The sequence below is a fragment of the Leucoraja erinacea genome, chromosome 15 (genome assembly GCF_028641065.1).
Source record: "Leucoraja erinacea ecotype New England chromosome 15, Leri_hhj_1, whole genome shotgun sequence".
Classification (NCBI taxonomy): domain Eukaryota; kingdom Metazoa; phylum Chordata; class Chondrichthyes; order Rajiformes; family Rajidae; genus Leucoraja; species Leucoraja erinaceus.
Genome location: NC_073391.1, coordinates 30,332,139 through 30,350,137, shown reverse-complemented (window position 1 = coordinate 30,350,137; position 17,999 = coordinate 30,332,139). Strand labels below are relative to the sequence as shown.

Sequence of the window (17,999 nt, the reverse complement as noted above, 5' to 3'; positions counted from 1 at the left end):
ACATTGGGGCAGGTGCATGAATGGGGAAGATGTAAAGGGATATGGGCCACATGTGGGTTATGTTGATGGGAAATCTTGGTCAGCATGGGGAAAGTTGGGTTGACGGGCCTGTTTCCGTGCTGTATGACTTTCTGTATACCTTTTTATAGTGATGTGTTCCCACAGTGCTGTCAACATGTGCTTACCTCACTTAATTGCTCAAAATTCCTAAAGTGAAACATCAACCCACAACGTTTTGACACACACACGTGCTGTCGTTGAATCGCTGCTGCCATTTGTGTTTTAATTACATTGGTGTGATGTACATTTATTTGTACAATGCTTACTTGGCAGCCAATACTACCAGCCAGCAGTGTGGTTAGACTGACTTCCAGTACCCTTTGACTAGCCATTCATTAATCCCACATAAGCCAAGTAACAAAGGTCAATATGCTTTACAATTGAACATCTTTCCAGCTGTGCCCAATTTATTGTTATTTTTCATCAGTTTAATTTTTTTCCTCAAATTGATTTATAGAGTTATAGAGACATAGTCATACAGCGTGGAAAAGCCCTTTGGCCAAACTTGCCCACACAGACCAACATGTCCCATCTGCACTAGTCCCACCTGCCTCCGCTTGGCCCATATCCCACTAAACCTACACTATCCATGTACTTGTCTAAATGTTTCTTAAACGTTGCAATAGTTCCTGCCTCAACCACCTCCGGCAACATTTTGGACATATGGCAATAAAACACTCTTGGCTTCTGACTCTTGACTTGACTCTGATGTCCACTATTACCTTGGGGGTGGAGGGGGGAGTTATCCTTTAAATCTCCAGCAGGGCTCGGAATTAGCGGTTTCCCAGGTGCCAATGGCGACCTAAAGTGCTGCCAGGCAACCTAAATGCCAGGCCATTTTGCCCAGCTCGGCAAGCAACCGGGACACCTATCGTTCAACTCTCAGCGGGCCTCCCTCTGTATCTCTCTCTCTCTCTCTCTCTCTGTCACTCTCTGTCTCCGCCCGCCTTCCGATTCCGTGTCCGGGTCTCCGCTCACTCCTCATTTGCCGGTATGGTATAGCCGGCCGCCTTACACATGCGCACTGCCGCGGCCTGCACATCCTCCCCCAGCACATGTGCACAACCACGGCCAGCACATCATGACGGCACGTGCCGCCCTGCACATGAGTACTGCCACAGCAACTGGTCGACGTCGGCCACTTTCTCCCTCCCTTTACATTGTGGGAGATCTGGCTGTCATTGCTGCCCGGTCGCCACCTCGCCGCGACCGCTGAAAACCAACGCAGAATCACTCCCTGAAGCTGGAGTAACTCCCTGGAGTAACTCTCGCTTCTTGGTTTTCTAGTCCTCCAAAAATATTCCAAATGGAATTTAAACAGGAGTGGATCCACCACCAACAAACTCCAAACTCTGAAAAATAACAGCCAATTGCATTTTATCTGTTTATTTATTGTGTATATATATGGTCTATGGTATATAGACACACTGAACTTTTATCTCCTGTTCTGTATTATGTTTACATATTCTGTTCTGCAGCAAGCAAGAATTTCATTGTCCTATCTGGGACACATGACAATAAACTCTCTTGACTCTTGACTTGGACATGCAAAAAAGGGTTCTTGGAAAATATGAGCTACCTTAAATTTAGTTGGGTCTGGTTGGGCAACTATGGTAGGGTGAAGACTATTCCATGCTTTAATTGTGCAGAGGAACTCCATGGAGCAGCCAGCATCTCTGGATACAAGAAATTGGGTGACGTTTCGGGTAGAGACCCTTATTTAGATTTCCTCTGTTTTTAGTTTAATTTAACGATACAGCATGGAAACGGGTCCTTCGGCCCAGCGAGTCCACACCGATCACCCTATCCCACACATTAGCGACATGAGTCAAGAGTGTTTTATTCTCTCACGTCCCAGTTAGAATAATGAAATCCTTACTTGCAGCAGCACAACAGAATATGTATACATAGTACTCTGTAAGCAGTTATAAACGAGAAAACTATATATATATATTTCTTTTTTTTTAGTAACCAAAGTTATCAACGTATAATTTTTTGTGTGTTGGAAAATAAAATACAGTGGCACGGCTGGTGGACTTGCTGCCTCGCATGCCAGAGATCTGTGTTCGATCCTGTCCTCGGACTCTGTGTTGGATTTGCACATTCTCCTTGCAAGCGTGCGGGTTTCCTCACACATCCCAAAGATGCATTGGCTTTGTAGCTTAACTTGTCTCTGTAAAATTGCCCCTAATGTGTAGGGAGTGGGTGAGGAAAGTGGGATAACAGAACTTGTGTGAATGGGTAGACAAAAATGCTGGAGAAACTCAGCGGGTGAGGCAGCATCTATGGAGCGAAGGAAATTGGCGATGTTTCGGGTCGAGACCCTTCTTCAGACTGATGTGAGGGTGTGCGGGGCATGGGAAGAAGAAAGGAAGAGGCGGAGACAGTGGGCTGAGGGAGAGCTGGGAAGCGGAGGAGAAAGCAGGGACTACCTGAAATTGGAAGTCAATGTTCATGCTGGGGTGTAAACTGCCCAAGTGAAATATGAGGTGCTGCTTCTCCAATTTATGGTGGGCCTCACTCTGGCCATGGAGGAGACCCAGGACAGAAAGGTTGGATTTGGAATGGGAGGGGGAGTTGAAATGTTGAGCCACTGGGAGATCAGGTTGGTTATTGCGAACCGAGCGGGGGTGTTGGGCAAAGCGATCGCCAAGCCTGCACTTGTTCTCACCGAGGTTGATCACATGCTGAATAATCCAACCAGATTTTTGTTTGGAAGTGGAAATAAATAATAATTGCATTCATTGCAATGTGTGAAAAGAGATGAGATACTGTATTGTAATTTTGCTGCTTGTCATTGTGGTATATATCATGTCTTGATTGGTGAATATGTTTAGTTTGTGACATTTTTTGAAGCAGAAATAATATGTGAATGCTTCATTGACCATAATTCCGACTGGTAACTACGCACTTCGTCTGAGCACTTTATCGCACGTGTCATGCAAGCCGTCTTAAATGACCACCTAAACTGTCATTTGGCAACCTAAAAAGCTGCCTAGGTTGCCCGGCTGGCAACAGAGAAAAAAAGTTGTAATATTACTCTGTAGTAATATTGTTTCCTCTCATCTTAAACCAATGCTGTCTTATTTTAAACACCACAGCGACGTGGGGGAAATAATTTGGCTGTATACTCGATCTATGCCTCTCAATCTTGTGTCAGGTCACCCCTCAGCTTCCTTCAATGAAGGCAGTCAGGGAAAACAAACACAACCTATTCGGTTTCTTCCCATCACAAAAATCCTCCAATTCTGATTTCTAAAGTGCTGTTATAAAAATGACGTCTCTGCCCACGCAGAGAGTGACTGGCACGGATTGGCAGAGAGTAATCTGATCTTGAAATCTCTGAAAGTACACGTCAATAATGGCGTTCTCTGCATCTTAATTGCCGTCTTACGAAACATTGCCTTTTAGATACCCAGCTGCTCCAAAGTCCATTTGCTTGCAGATCTGTTATTTCTTTAGTGAGGAGATTTGGCTAAAGCTGCTTGATTCTACTCATTGAAGTCGGGAGGTGATGGAGGCTAGGGGAGCACACATATGGTCGAATTGCCGCCTCACAGCATCAGAGTTCCGGGTTCGATCCTGGCCTCATGTACTGTCTATGTGGAGTTTGTACATTCTCCCTGTGACTGCATGAGTTTCCTCCAGATGCTCTAGTATGCTCCCACATCCCAAAGATGTGCACATTGTAGGTTAATTGACCTCTCTAAAATTTGTCCCGAGCGTGTTGGAAGGAGTAAATGGTGTAACATAGAACTAGTGAATGTCGGTGAACTAGTAGTGGCAGAAGCGCCTGTTTCCATGTTGTATCTCTAAACTAAACTAAAAACGCACACACACGTCGTTTTACCCAGTTTCCCAGTTCACCACATTGTATCCCTCTAGAGATTATAACTTCCCCAGACATCGATGGCACCAGGGCACCTCCCTGCCTGCGGTCATTTGTTGCTGGCCCTGATTGGTCTTTTCTCACCTTCAGCTCTTCACCCCCTACTTTTCACATAGGATTTAAGAGACCTTTGAGTAGACGTGTATATGCAGGGAATGGAGGGAAATGGATTGTGTACAGGTAGATAAGAGATGGTCTTGACATCATGTTTAAGAAGGATGTTAGAGGGGGTGGGGGAAGACTCAGTCGAACTGCCACTGAGGTAGACCAGGCTGGGTCTTGACATCATGTTTGGCACAGATGTTGTTGGCCGAATTGTTTGTTCCTGTGCTATACTGCTCTTAGATGCAGAGAAAAGGTCAGAGAGGAAAGGGAAAGTATGAGAAAAACTGGAAGGTAGGAGAGAGCACTTATATGAGTGGTATAGGTGATGATAATTAAATTACATGTTGTTAAATATTTTTACTTGGCCCCCCAGAGTGATGCATTCAAACTGATATTTCTATGCTGCTTATTAACAATATTCAGTTTGATTGGCCAGAGGATACATGGTGTTTGAGTTGGTGGGAGTTGTTCAATTTGCTGCAGGTGAAATACTATTCTGATCACTGAAATTTTGGGTAAGTGCGTTATTGCTGTCTGGGTTCTATAACAGCTTCGAACATTGTTGTTGGTAGATCTGTAACCAAGTATGTTAAAGCACACAGCATTGGGGGTTCAGTATTGATGTGGATAGAGAACTGGCTGGTAAACAGGAAGCAAAGAGTAGGAGTAAACGGGTCCTTTTCACAATGGCAGGCAGTGACTAGTGGGGTACCGCAAGGCTCAGTGCTGGGACCCCAGCTATTTACAATATATTAATGATCTGGATGAGGGAATTGAAGGCAATATCTCCAAGTTTGCGGATGACACTAAGCTGGGGGGCAGTGTTAGCTGTGAGGAGGATGTTAGGAGACTGCAAGGTGACTTGGAAAGGCTGGGTGAGTGGGCAAATGTTTGGCAGATGCAGTATAATGTGGATAAATGTAAGGTTATTCATTTTGGTGGTAAAAACGGGAAAGCAGACTATTATCCAAATGGTGGCCAACTAGGAAAAAGGGAGATGCAGCGAGACCTGGGTGTCATGGTACACCAGTCATTGAAAGTAGGCATGCAGGTGCAGCAGGCAGTGAAGAAAGCGAATGGCATGTTTAGCTTTCATAGCAAAAGGATTTGAGTATAGGAGCAGGGAGGTTCTACTGCAGTTGTACAGGGTCTTGGTGAGACCACACCTGGAGTATTGCGTACAGTTTTGGTCTCCAAATCTGAGGAAGGACATTATTGCCATAGAGGGAGTGCAGAGAAGGTTCACCAGACTGATTCCTGGGATGTCAGGACTGTCTTATGAAGAAAGACTGGATAGACTTAGTTTATACTCTCTAGAATTTAGGAGATTCAGAGGGGATCATAGAAACTTACAAAATTCTTAAGGGGTTGGACAGGCTAGATGCAGGAAGATTGCTCCCGGTGTTAGGGAAGTCCAGGACAAGGGGTCACAGCTTAAGGATAAGGGGGAAATCCTTTAAAACAGAGATGAGAAGAACTTTTTTCACACAGAAAGTGGTGAATCTCTGGAACTCTCTGCCACAGAGGGTAGTCGAGGCCAGTTCATTGACTATATTTAAGAGGGAGTTAGATGTGGCCCTTGTGGCTAAGGGGATCAGAGGGTATGGAGAGAAGGCAGGTACGGGATACTGAGTTGGATGATCAGCCATGATCATATTGAATGGCGGTGCAGGCTCGAAGGGCCGAATGGCCTACTCCTGCACCTAATTTCTATGTTTCTATGTTTCTAATGCAGTTTTATGTGTATCATGAAACTTTAGATCCAATAATGATATTTGTTTAAGTGAAAGATAATATGCATTAGCTAATGTTATGCAGCAAAATGTAAGTATAAGCTTGTGGATGTAGTTTAATAGGGATAGGAATAAATAATGTTATTTAAATCCCTCTGAGTTTCAATTGAGATATAAAGGATTGGAGTTTGGCTATGAAATGACTAACTCTGAATTTAAAAAGGTTGGTTTTAATTACAATTTCTACCAGATTTTTTTCTTCTTCAGTAAACATATTCTGGTTTGTAAATGATTGAATCAAGCTAAGCAATCAAATCTCAATACCAGCAGAATCCTAATTGTCCGTATCCGCACAGTGCACAGCAAATTTATTTGGATCAGCAGAGCTTAATTAACTGCAACCAATTTGATGAACAGATGATAAGATTTTTGAGATTACTTTCTTTTGTTTTATGAACGGACATTCTTTCAGAAATGCCTGAGCACATTTATTTAATATGAGCTTGTTCTGTTTTTTTTTGGTCTTGGTATAACTGGAAGAGATTGCTTGTCTTTAGCCTGTTATGTCTGTCGATATCATACAGTGCCCTCCATAACAATAATAAACTTAAACCTGCATATCTAATTCAGATAGCTGGGCGGTAAATGACATTCTTCAGTTTGTCATAACATACAGTGCCCTCCATAATGTTTGGGCCAAAAACCCATCAGTTATTTATTTGCCTCTGTACTCCACAGTTGAGATTTATAATAGAAAAAAATCACATGCGGTTAAAGTGCATGCACATTGTCAGATTTTAAAAAGGCCATTTTTATACATTTTAGTTTCACCATGTAGAAATGACAGCAGTATTTATACATAGTTCCCCCCATTTCAGGGCACCATGATGTTTGGGACACAGCAATGTCATGTAAATGAAAGTAATCATGTTTAGTATTTTTGTTGCATATCCTTTGCATGCAATGACTGCTTGCAGTCTGCGATTCATGGACATCACCAGTTGCTAGGTGTCTACTTTGGTGATGCTCTGCCAGGCCTGTATTGCAGCCATCTTTAGCTTATGCTTGTTTTGTGGGCTAGTCCCCTTCAGTTTTCTCTTCAGCATATAAAAGGCATGCTCAATAGGGTTCAGATCGGGTGATTGACTTGGCCACTCAAGAATTGACCATTTTTTTGAAAAGTTCCTTTGTTGCTTTAGCAGTATGTTTGGGATCATTGTCTTGCTGTAGAATGAACCGCCGGCCAATGAGTTTTGAGGCATTTATTTGAACTTAAGTAGATAGGATGTGTCTCTACACTTCAGAATTAATTATGCTAATTCATACCTGGAAGTGGCGGCGCGGTTGAACGGCTGCGGTTCACCTGCAGTCCGTCTGTTTTTACTTTTTTTTTGTTTTTTTGTCTTGTTTCGTTAAATTTTTGGTTATTAGGCTGTGTTATGTGTGGTGGATGTTAATTTGTGTTTATTGTGTGTTTTGTTGTTTATTATTACATGTATGGCTGCAGGCAACGACATTTTGTTCAGACCAAAAGGTCTGAATGACAAATAAAGGATCTAAGTCTAAGTCTACTACCATCAGCAGTTATATCATCAATCAAGATAAGCGAGCCAGTACCTTCAGCAGCCATACATGCCCAGGCCATAACACCCCCACCACTGTGTTTCACAGATGAGGTGTTATGCTTTGGATTGGGGGCTGTCCCTTCTCTCCTCCATACTTTAATCTTGCCATCAGTCTGATATAAGTTAATCTTCGTCTCATCAGTCCACGAGACCTTTTTCTAGAACTGTGTTTGCTCTTTTAAGTACTTCTTGGCAAACTGTAACCTGCCAATCCTATTTTTGCAGCTAACCAGTGGTTTGCATCTTGCAGTGTAGCCTCTGTATTTCTGTTCATGAAGTCTTCTGCGAGGGAGTGAAGCATAAGTTTACAAGGTTAATTCCCGGGATGGCAGGACTGTCATATGCTGAGAGAATGGAGCAGCTGGGCTTGTACACTCTGGAGTTTAGAAGGATGAGAGGGAATCTAATTGAAACATATAAGATTGTTAAGGGTTTGGACACGTTAGAGGCAGGAAACATTTTCCCGATGTTGGGGGAGTCCAGAACCAGGGGCCACAGTTTATGAATAAGGAGTAAGCCATTTAGAACGGAGACGAGGAAACACTTTTTCTCACAGAGAGGCGAGTCTGTGGAATTCTCTGCTTCAGAGGGTGGTGGAGGCAGGTTCTCTGGATGCTTTCAAGAGAGAGCTAGATAGGGCTCTTAAAAATAGCGGTCAGGGGATATGGGGAGAAGGCAGGAACAGGGTACTGATTGGGGATGATCAGCCATGATCACATTGAATGGCGGAATGGCTCGAAGGGCCGAATGGCCTACTCCTGCACCTATTGTCTATTATCTATAACATTGGTAATTGACAAATCCACACCTGACTCCTGAAGAGTGTTTCTGATCTGTTGGACAGGTGTTTGGGGATTTTTTTTAAATTATAGAGTGAATTCTTCTGTCATCAGCTGTGGAGGTCGTCCTAGGCCTGCCAGTCCATTTGCGATTAGTAAGCTCACCAGTGCTCTCTTATTTCTTAATGATGTTCCAAACAGTTGATTTTGGTAAGCCTAAGGTTTGGCTGATGTCTCTAACAGTTTTATTCTCGTTTCTCAGTCTCATAATGGCATCTTTGACTTTCATTGGCACAACTTTGGTCCTCGTGTTGATAAACAGCAATAAAAGTTTCCAAAGGTGATGGAAAGACTGGAGGAAAGACTGGGTGCTGAGAGCTCTCTTATACCTGCATTAAAGAGGCAATTAGACACTGAGCAATTACACCTGTGAAGCCATCTGTCCCAAACATGGTGCCCTGAAATGGGGGGAGGGAGGGGGAACTATGTATAAACACAGCTGTGATTTATACATGGTGAAACCAAAATGGGGGAAAAAAAAACCCTTTAATAAAATCTGACAATGGGCACTTTAACCACATGGGATATTTCTATTACAAATCTTAAATTGCGGGTACAGAGGCAAATAAATAATTGATGGGTCTTTGTCCAAAACATTATGGAGGGCACTGTATATATTTACTCCCTGCTATGTATTGATTCCTGATTTGTATTTCAGTATGCCCACAATCATTGCTTTAATGGTGTACCCATCTAGTTATTTGGAGCTTGAAGTGAATTCTGGCTGTTGTTTAGACATAGTCAACGTCGCAGTAAGAAGCTATTCGTGTTTTTGCAGTATGCATGTTTTTTAAGTCACTAGATAAAAATCCAAAGCAGAAGCTCTGCTGATTGCCTTCTTCCTTACCAGCATCTTCTACCAATCACCTTCTTCCCCAGCTTAGAGATTTGTCTGCAAAGCTGTTTCTGTCTGAGAAAAGGTCCTGACCCGAAACATCACCTATCCGTGATCTCCAGTGATGCTGCCTGACCCGCTGAGTTACTCCAGTATTTCTGTTTTTTCTTGGTAAACCAACATCTGCAGTTCCTTGTTTCTAAATATTTGTCTGTTACTAAAAAAACAACATTTAACTACTTGTATGTTTGACACCAACTCTAAATATGATCTTATTTTAATCATACAGTTAAATGACATAACACCTCAGATAATGAATGCTAAAATCATTAAAGGAGCTCTGTTTTATGCTCATTTTTTTTTGTTCACCCCTCTGAATGCACTTATCCCTCGAGTGCATTCTAAACCCATCTGTCTTTCTCTTCCACCAGATTATCTTGTGTGAATGATGCAACCGTTTGCCATGCCTGATTCACGTTCAGTTGTAGTTTATGTGAATGATGCAACCATTTGTCATGCTTAACTCCAGTTCAGTTGTAGCTTGTGTGAATGATGCAACAGTTATGCTATATTCATGTTCAGTTGATCACCTGCAAAATTGGCAAATTACATTACGTTAGTGATGCACTGCCAAAATGTCAGGGTGATGGCAATATTGCAGGTGACATTTTATAAATGGACAAATTATATTTAAAAAAATAATTGATTGATATTCTACCTTTTACTATTGCTTCAATTCTGGATCATACTTGCAAGGGTATGTCTTTCTTGCCAAATGATTAGTGCATTCTCAGAACAATTGGATGATTATTCCAAGACAACAGAAGGTTCAGAGACTGTTGAAGCCTGTGATCATTTATTTATTTTTGAATCTGTTGGAATAAACAAGAAAGCGACTCGCTTTCCGAGTTCAAGATTATTTCTAAATGGTTGTTTTCTGCCAATGCTGCCTTCGCTTTTGTTACATTGCTATAGCAGCTGTAAACAAATAATTCCCAGAAGAACATTGTGGTAGAAAGTGATTGCAACACTGAAGATATTTTAGAGTATTAAAATAATATTTAGTTTCTTTCATTTCAGTGGATTTGTGCTGTGGAGAATGCATGCTAACTTTATTAATACCTGGTATCTGATATCTCATAACTTCTATACCAGCTCTCCCCAAGCTGTGAACAATACATTGCAACAGAATTAGTGTAATATATAAGGGTGTTGTGTCTTGGATGCGCAGAGTAATGGAGCATGAAGTATTTGTTGACATTCTAACAGTGATTTTACATGCAAGGATAAATATTATTGGAAATTCAATTTACTCGCATTTTTGTCAATCATGCTTCAAAAAACTGGAAGTGATGCTATGGTTTGGGTAAGGCTGCATGGGGTGGTAGGTTAAATGTATGGAAAAGAACAGGTAATGGATTTGAGGTATTTTGGAGATGTTATGTATGTTTTGTGCTCTCATGTTGCAACATTAAGCATACCAGGACCCTGTAATATACCCAGTGCTGTTTTATTTGCCATTGGGATATTCAAATGTATCTTCCATTCTTGGTGTTTGGACAGATTTTTCTGCTTGACTCTTCAGGAAGAGACAAGCAGAAATTTGAAATACGCCATGGGTCATCCAGCATCAGTTAGTAAAAAGATGTCAGTATTAAGGGATTTAGAGCAGTGATGGAAGTGATGAGGAGAAGTAGTAAGCAGAAAGCTCCTCAAGTCTGTTCCATCAGTCAGTGATATCGTGGCCGATCCAATGGTATACTTTAGAGATAGTGTGGAAACAGGCCCTTCGGCCCACCTAGTTCACGCTGACCATCAATCACATACACTAGCTCTATGTTATCGCACATTCGCAACCTACACACTAGGGGCAATTTACAGAAGCCATATTACCTGAAAACCTGCACGTCTTTGGAACATGGGAGGAAACTGGAGCACCCGGAGGAAACTTGTGTGTTCATAGGGGAAACAAACTAACTCAGCAGAGACAGCACTGGTTGTCAGGATTGAACTCTGGTCTCTGGCGCTGTGAGGCAGTTGTTCTACTGCTGCACCACTGTGCCGGGGATCCCCAAACTACTGTCCCACTTATTTCCAAAATCCCTGATCCCATTGTCGTTCAAATATGTGCGCAGAAACTACAGGTTATCATTCCAATTTATCTTTCCAAAATGGATAACCTTGGGTTATGCAGCATTATATTCTATCAGCTTACTTTCTTGCCTGTCCTATACCTATTTGAAAATCTCAAAGAGCCATGACTGTCCCTCAAATCTGTCTTAATTGAGTGATTCTATTCCAAAGACTCACACACTCTGACCATGCTCTCACCTCACTGTTCCCATTGGGAAAGAGGTACATGAGCTAGAGAACCGTGACCTCCGGGTTCATGAACAGTTTCTTCCCATCAACCATCATGCTCTTGAACAAACCTCGCCACAACTCTACCTCAGCACTGAACTACTATGAACTATGCACTGCCAAGATTACACTGTGTGCTATGGCTTTCACAATCATGGTCTGGTTTACGAAGAATAACTGAATTTATTGTATCTGTTTGTTGTGTTATTACTTTTAATAAGCCTGTAAAACCGCAGCAAGTAAGAAGTAAGAATTGGTCCTGTCTCATTACATAAACACTTTTGACATCCTTTGTGTCCCTAGTTATCTATATTACTAAAAGTCTGATCTTGACCGCTTTTAGCCCGCTGTGCTGCGATTGCCGAGAGAACGCTGCCACCTACGGCTGTCATTTTTGGCCACCTCGCTCAGAGCCCTCCTCCGCCTTCTGGGACCGGAGGATTTTTCCCATCGATGAAAAATCAGAGAGATATTAATGTTTAAAAACATTCCCCATTCTCTCTGCTGCCCCCGCTGGCGGGAGGGGGGAGGGACTATAAAACCCGAAAATGTCGTGTCTCACTCAGTCTCTGCCAGACCCAGGAAGCAAGAGGGTCACGGCTCTCTGAGCTGTGAATAACACTGAACGCTTGTCTACGCCACGAGTCCCCTTGATGTGGCTGCTGCCAAATTGTTTGCCTTTTTAAAGAAGTTTGTGTTCACAAAATGAATTTTGGTTGTCGGGTGGCTGCTGCCCCACTGGCGAGCAATATTTGAATTGGTGGAGAGATGGAATATTGCGTTGGTGACCAGCCCCCCCGTGTGATGCTGGGACCCAACGGGTCTCACTTAGTCTAGTATGTATTAGAAACATTGCCAATCTACTCTGCCAATCCCACTCAGGTTTCTGAATGGCTCAAGAAAATTACCTCTTATTCTGCTTAAATCCAGTGATTATAGGTTCAATCTCATTTCAGTAGTCAACTGCTTCATCCCAGGACTAATGGGCCTGTCCCACTTAGTCGACTTTTTAGGCGACTGCAGGAGACTATGCAATTGCCACATTGTCGCCACATGTTCGCGGGTGTTGGCGGGGTAGTTGTCTTCATGGTCGTGAGGAGTTCCCGCATTCTGGTATCTAGTCGCGGCCTCATTATAGTCGGCGTAAATTTTTCAACTTTAACAAATTAGCGGTGACCAGAATGAAGCCACCATGGAGAATAGTGAGAATTCTTGTGCCGTAGGTGCAGTGGTAGGGGGTTGCCAGGAAGTCGAAGGTTCTCTCGTAGGTTATAGCCGGTGAATTTCATTAGCTCATTGGGAAAAAAAACATAAGCAGCAGTTTTCAGAACCAAGGATAACCGACCGGTAATGTTAATGTCCGCCGAGCTTCACAGCCTTGTATTTCTGGCTTCTTAAACGTTTTCTCCAATCCTTCCCCCACCCCCCAGGAGTAGGTAAAATTGTGAGGGGAGAGCGCGGAGGATGACAGTGTGGTTGAATGGGGGGGGGGGGATCTGTGCAGGATGGATGGGGGGGGGGGGGGAGCAGTGCAGGATGAAGGGGGGGGAGCAGTGCGGGATAGATGGGAAGGGGGGTCAGTACAGGATGAATTGGGGTACCAGTGTAGGATTGATGGGGAGTGGCAGGAGAATCAATGCAAGGTGGATAGGGAGATAGTGCAGGATGAATAGATGAGGAGGGGAGCACAGGGGATGTCAGTTAAGACTAAATAGAGGCAGGAATGGGGATCAGTGCGGGATGGAGAGGAGGGGTCTCAGGATAAGGGGGTGGAGGGGGGCCTACGAGAGAGAGAAAGAGAGGAAGGGGCAGTGGAGGTGGGAAGGAAGGTCAGCGCTCCTCGGACAACACCGGCATCATCGTTCAAATCGCTATCAAAATATGGAGGGGACCTGAGGACACAATATCTTGGTGGCATGCACACACTCACACATACGCGCGAGGCTTCGGACGCTCAATCCAGCACTAAATGCAGCTCAACTCTGCCTGTCTTGCCTGGTCATACCTGGACTGATGACATATTTCCTGTAAATCCAGGCAGGGATAACCTGGCAGGACAGGCAGAGTGAGCTGGGTTTAGCGCTGCTTCTCTGCGCTGGCTGTGGGCCTGGAGGCACCGCTCCCGTCTGACTCCTGACGCCTCTGGCCACCCGCAGGCGTGGGGGGCGGGCTCTCGGGTGGGGACGGGGATGGTCCAGTGACGGTTTGGCAACGATTGCAGCGCCGGTGACCGGGATCGATCCTGACTGCGGTGCAGGTCTGCCGAGAGTGATTTGGCTCGTCTCTCTCCTCGAATCACCGCGCTCTATCCTCAGTTGCACCACCCCCCCCCCCCCCCCCCTACTTCCGTCTCTGACCGACACCTCCCTCCTCCAAGGGTTTGTTTTGAAAGCGCCGTTGGCGGAGTGGCAGCAGCGGCCGCTAACAGCAAAGACCCTATAGTGTTATCAGGCCGGGCGGGGTGCGGGAGGAGATGGAGCCGCCGCTGCTGCTGTGCGGGGCCCGTCATTCGCTCCGACCCTCCCACACGCCACACTTAGCATCTTTCCCACGGTATATCTTCGGTAAGTTGCCAAGCCGGGCAAAATGACTCGGCGTTTAGGTTGCCCGGCAGCACTTTGAGTGGTCAGTGGCACCCGGGCAACCGCTAATTTCGAGCCCTGTTGTAGGAGTTCGTAGATTACCATGATCTTGATTTTTTTTTTTTTTTGTCATTTAAACTCGGCAGAGGTTTTGAATTAAGTCATGAAAGTGGGACAGGCCCTTAAGTAATTTGAATGGGATTGACATTTGGCTGGACTTTTGTCAGATAAACTTATTTTGTCAGCTAAACCTTGTTCATCATGTTTGTTTTTTAACAAACATTTCCTCCTCGTGAAGTGGGTGAAGAAAAGCACGCTAACGCCCACTGAATATTGTAGAAACAAAGAACTGCAGGTTCTAGTTAATACACAAAATGGCACAAAAGTACTGGAGTAACTCAACATGTCAGGATGCATCTTCGGAGAACATAGATAGGTGTAGTTTCAGGTCGGGATCCTTCACATCACGTCTGAGTGTGAAGAACAGTCCCGACCCAAAATGTCCCTTATTCATGTTCTCCAGAGGTGCTGCTTGACCTGCTGAGTTCCTGCAGCATTTTGTGTCCAGCTGTTGGATATTTTTAACCGTTTAACTAGGCTTAGGATGAATATGTTTTACATGTGTTGTTTTGATGATGTAATAGTGACCATGTCGATTGACAAATTGTGATCTCAAATGTTTGACTTGTGATGTTTCACTTGTCATCAATAATTGATTCTAATTATTGAATATTCTTTTTGTATTTGCAGCAGCCAGGTCATTACAAAATTTTTCGCACCGGATCCAGGCGCAGGTTGGTACTGCGTTTGTTTTAAAGATTTCACTTAATATTTGGTCAAACAGCTATCAAACCAAAGTATAATGGAGAAATGTATAGGGAGGAACTGCACATGCTGGTTTATACCAAAGATAGAAACAAAATGCTGGAGTATCTCAGCGGGTCAGGCAGCATCTCTGGAGAAAAGGAAAAGGTGACGTTTCGGGTCAAGACCCTTCTTCAGACTGAGAGTTAGGGGAGAGGGAATGGAGAAGTGATGTTTTAATAGCAGATATGTCAGGAAGTCTTAAATTGTGGAATACACTGTTCAAAACAAAAGTATTGCAAAACTTCCTTTTTGTTTGTAAAGAATTCATTTGGTTTCAAAGTCTCATTACTAATTTGATTACTAAAAACGTTCAATTGAGTACATTTAGGTTAGACATGGGAACCTATTCCCAGAAATTTTTCACCCCCATTCTTCCTCGCCACCCTCATCCCAGACACTGAATCTGACATCGGCAGATGTCATTTTAAATGTAAACAAGATCTGAGTGAATGAAGGAGACATTTAGAGTGGAACAACTCTTTTGAGCCAATGGATATCTTTTTATCACAGATTTAGTATAAAAATATTTTGCTTTAAATGACATTTTTGAACATTAATTAGAATTATAGTGTCACACAGCATGGAAACAGGTCTTTCAACATACCGACCAATTTGCCTTATCTAAGCTAGTCCCATTTGGCCCATTTTCCCTCTACACCTTTCCTTTGCATGTCCCAGTCCAAAACCTTTTTTCTATATATGCCTCTCATAATTTGACATGATTATTTGAGCACTTTAAAAAAAACAAAAAACTTTGCCTTGTTTGTGTCCTTGGATCATTGGTACATGCATGAGTCACCATTTAATTTTGTTTTCAAAGTTGCAGGCTTCTACATCAGCATTTGAAAATGTTATTTAGCTTAAGGTGCTTGATTTAAAAACTACCTGTCCCCACTCTATTTGCAATCTTTGTCTCCACTTTGTTCTCTCCTAATCCACTTTACTTGCCTCATTTTGACAAAGTTGCATAATGCACATGACATCAGTGGTCTTTGTAATGTCACAATGGGCTTATTTAAATTTTCCATTATCTTGCCCGTTGATGTTCTCAACGATGATGATTATCTTGCCCCTGCAATGAAATCCGATTTGATTTCTTGTCTCAAGAAAACAGTGATTGAAAATGCGAAACACCTCTTGCCCTCGAGTGTGTAGGAAAGAACTGCAGATGCTGGTTTAAACCAAAGGTAGACACAAAAGTTGGAATAACTAGTCTCATTGTCTATAACTCTTTCCACCTAGACCACAGCTAACAATGGCCTGTCTCTTATATCATCGTTACTTTTGTGCATATCTTTCATTCATTTGTTCCACATTTCTCTATATTGCAGTCTATATTTCTTGTTTCCCTTTCCCCTCACTCTCAGTCTGAAGAAGGGCCTTGATCTGAAATGTCACCTATTTCTTTTCTCCAGAGATGCTGTCTGACCTGCTGAGTTACTCCAGCTTTTTGTGTTTATCTTCCCCTCGAGAGTCAACTATGATTTAGTGGTAGTACTTTGGCCTTGGTCTCAACATTTACTGCATCTTCAGACTTAAACTCTGAGCAATTTTACCTTACATTAGTCCATTGGCAATTGTAGCTGACTGGACCCTCACCCCATGAATTTCGTTTCAATTTAATCTACTTTGGGCCCAACTGCCCGAGTTATTCTCTCCCTTGTCGGAGGGTCAAACGGCCACCACTCCACTCAAGCGGTTTCCAAGAGAGAGAATACAACAAAAAGGATTCCCCTAGGTTCTAGACCTCGGAATTATGGTTGGGTTATGATAAAAAGGTTGAATTGACCAGAGTGTGCCGATGAGAGAAAACAGAAACCAAGATGGACTCAAAGCAAGTCTAAAATTTACAGGCTTTATTAAACAATGAGAAATCGAATCTCACCAGCACTACATAATACGTGGCTAAACTTATGCTTTAAACTAAGACTATGGACGGAAAACTATCGGGCACGTCGTAAAACTTACTTTACACAATTTTACCCCCCTTTCCCTATATCTTCTCAACCTCTATCCTATTTCGGGAATTTTCACCAGGTCACCGGGATACTCACAGCTAGGTCGATACAGGCCCACGAGCTGTCCAGCAGAGCAGAAAGAGAGAAAGAGTTCTGGCTTGACTCCTGTTTTTATACCTGAGCTTCCTTTGAAACCCCCAGGTGGTCCTCTGGATAAAAGGGTTCTTTTGATGATTCCCAGTTTCGATCTGGCATGAACAATAGGCTTCCGATGATAAAGGGTTTGCTGATGTCATGATCCCTCAGCCTGATCGTTATCCCATCGCCTGGATGGGCTCCTATTGTCTCGATGGATGGGTCATCCAAGATGGTGATTGTGCTTGTGCTGGCCTGTTTACCACCGTCTGCTGAGGCTTGGTTCCTTCCTTTGTGTATCCAAGATAATCTCGTTATCTCCGTCTCAGCCTTTCCTGTCCACACCATTCGCATAGTTGTGTGATGCCCAAGTCCACAGGCCAGACAGGTTTGAAACTTGAAACTGCTTCTTTCTGTGGATTGGGGTTTTTTTTCCCGTTGCAGCCAGCAAATCTGTCTTTTTAAAATATCCATGTCCTTATCCGAGTTCTTCCATAATTTTGGAGGATTTGCCCCAATAACTTACACCTCTTTATATTTTATTTGAAATTTAGTTGTTTAATACAAAGTGACCAAACACGGTTGATGGATCAGCTTTTTGTCAGATCATCCCCTTGTAAAGAGCCATGTTGTGATTTTATATTAAGCTGGAAAGAGTGCAGAAAGGTCTTACGAGGATTTCGCAAGGAATTGAGAGCCTGAGCTCATGAGAAGAGGCCGAGCAGGCTAGGACATTATTCCTTGGAACGCAGGAGTATGAGGGGTAATCTTATAGGGGTATAAAAGATCATGAGGGAAATATACAATCTTATCCCCAAAGCAGGGGAAAAATGACCAAGGGGACATAGATTGACAGTGAGAGCGGAAAGATTTAGAAGACAGAGGGACACCATTTTCCCCATAGTGGGTGGTGGATATGTGGAACGAGCTGCCAGGGCAGGCAGTGAGGCAGGTACTTTAAAAACATTTAAAAGACATTTGGGCAGGTACTGGTGAGGAAAGGTTTAGCG

The 17,999-nt window shown here is 43.3% G+C and overlaps 1 protein-coding gene across 2 annotated transcripts in view; it reads left to right on the top strand.

Annotated features, from left to right (window-relative positions):
- slf2 (SMC5-SMC6 complex localization factor 2) overlaps positions 1 to 17,999 on the top strand; it is an 85,930-nt gene that overhangs the window by 10,554 nt on the left and 57,377 nt on the right. For both annotated transcript variants that reach the window (XM_055647000.1, XM_055646999.1), the window contains exon 2: positions 14,780 to 14,823. Coding sequence is in view for 1 of the 2 variants with exons in the window: in XM_055646999.1 (XP_055502974.1) it covers positions 14,780 to 14,823 (44 nt within the window). In the remaining variant the exon portion in view is untranslated. The remainder of the gene's footprint in view (positions 1 to 14,779; positions 14,824 to 17,999) is intronic.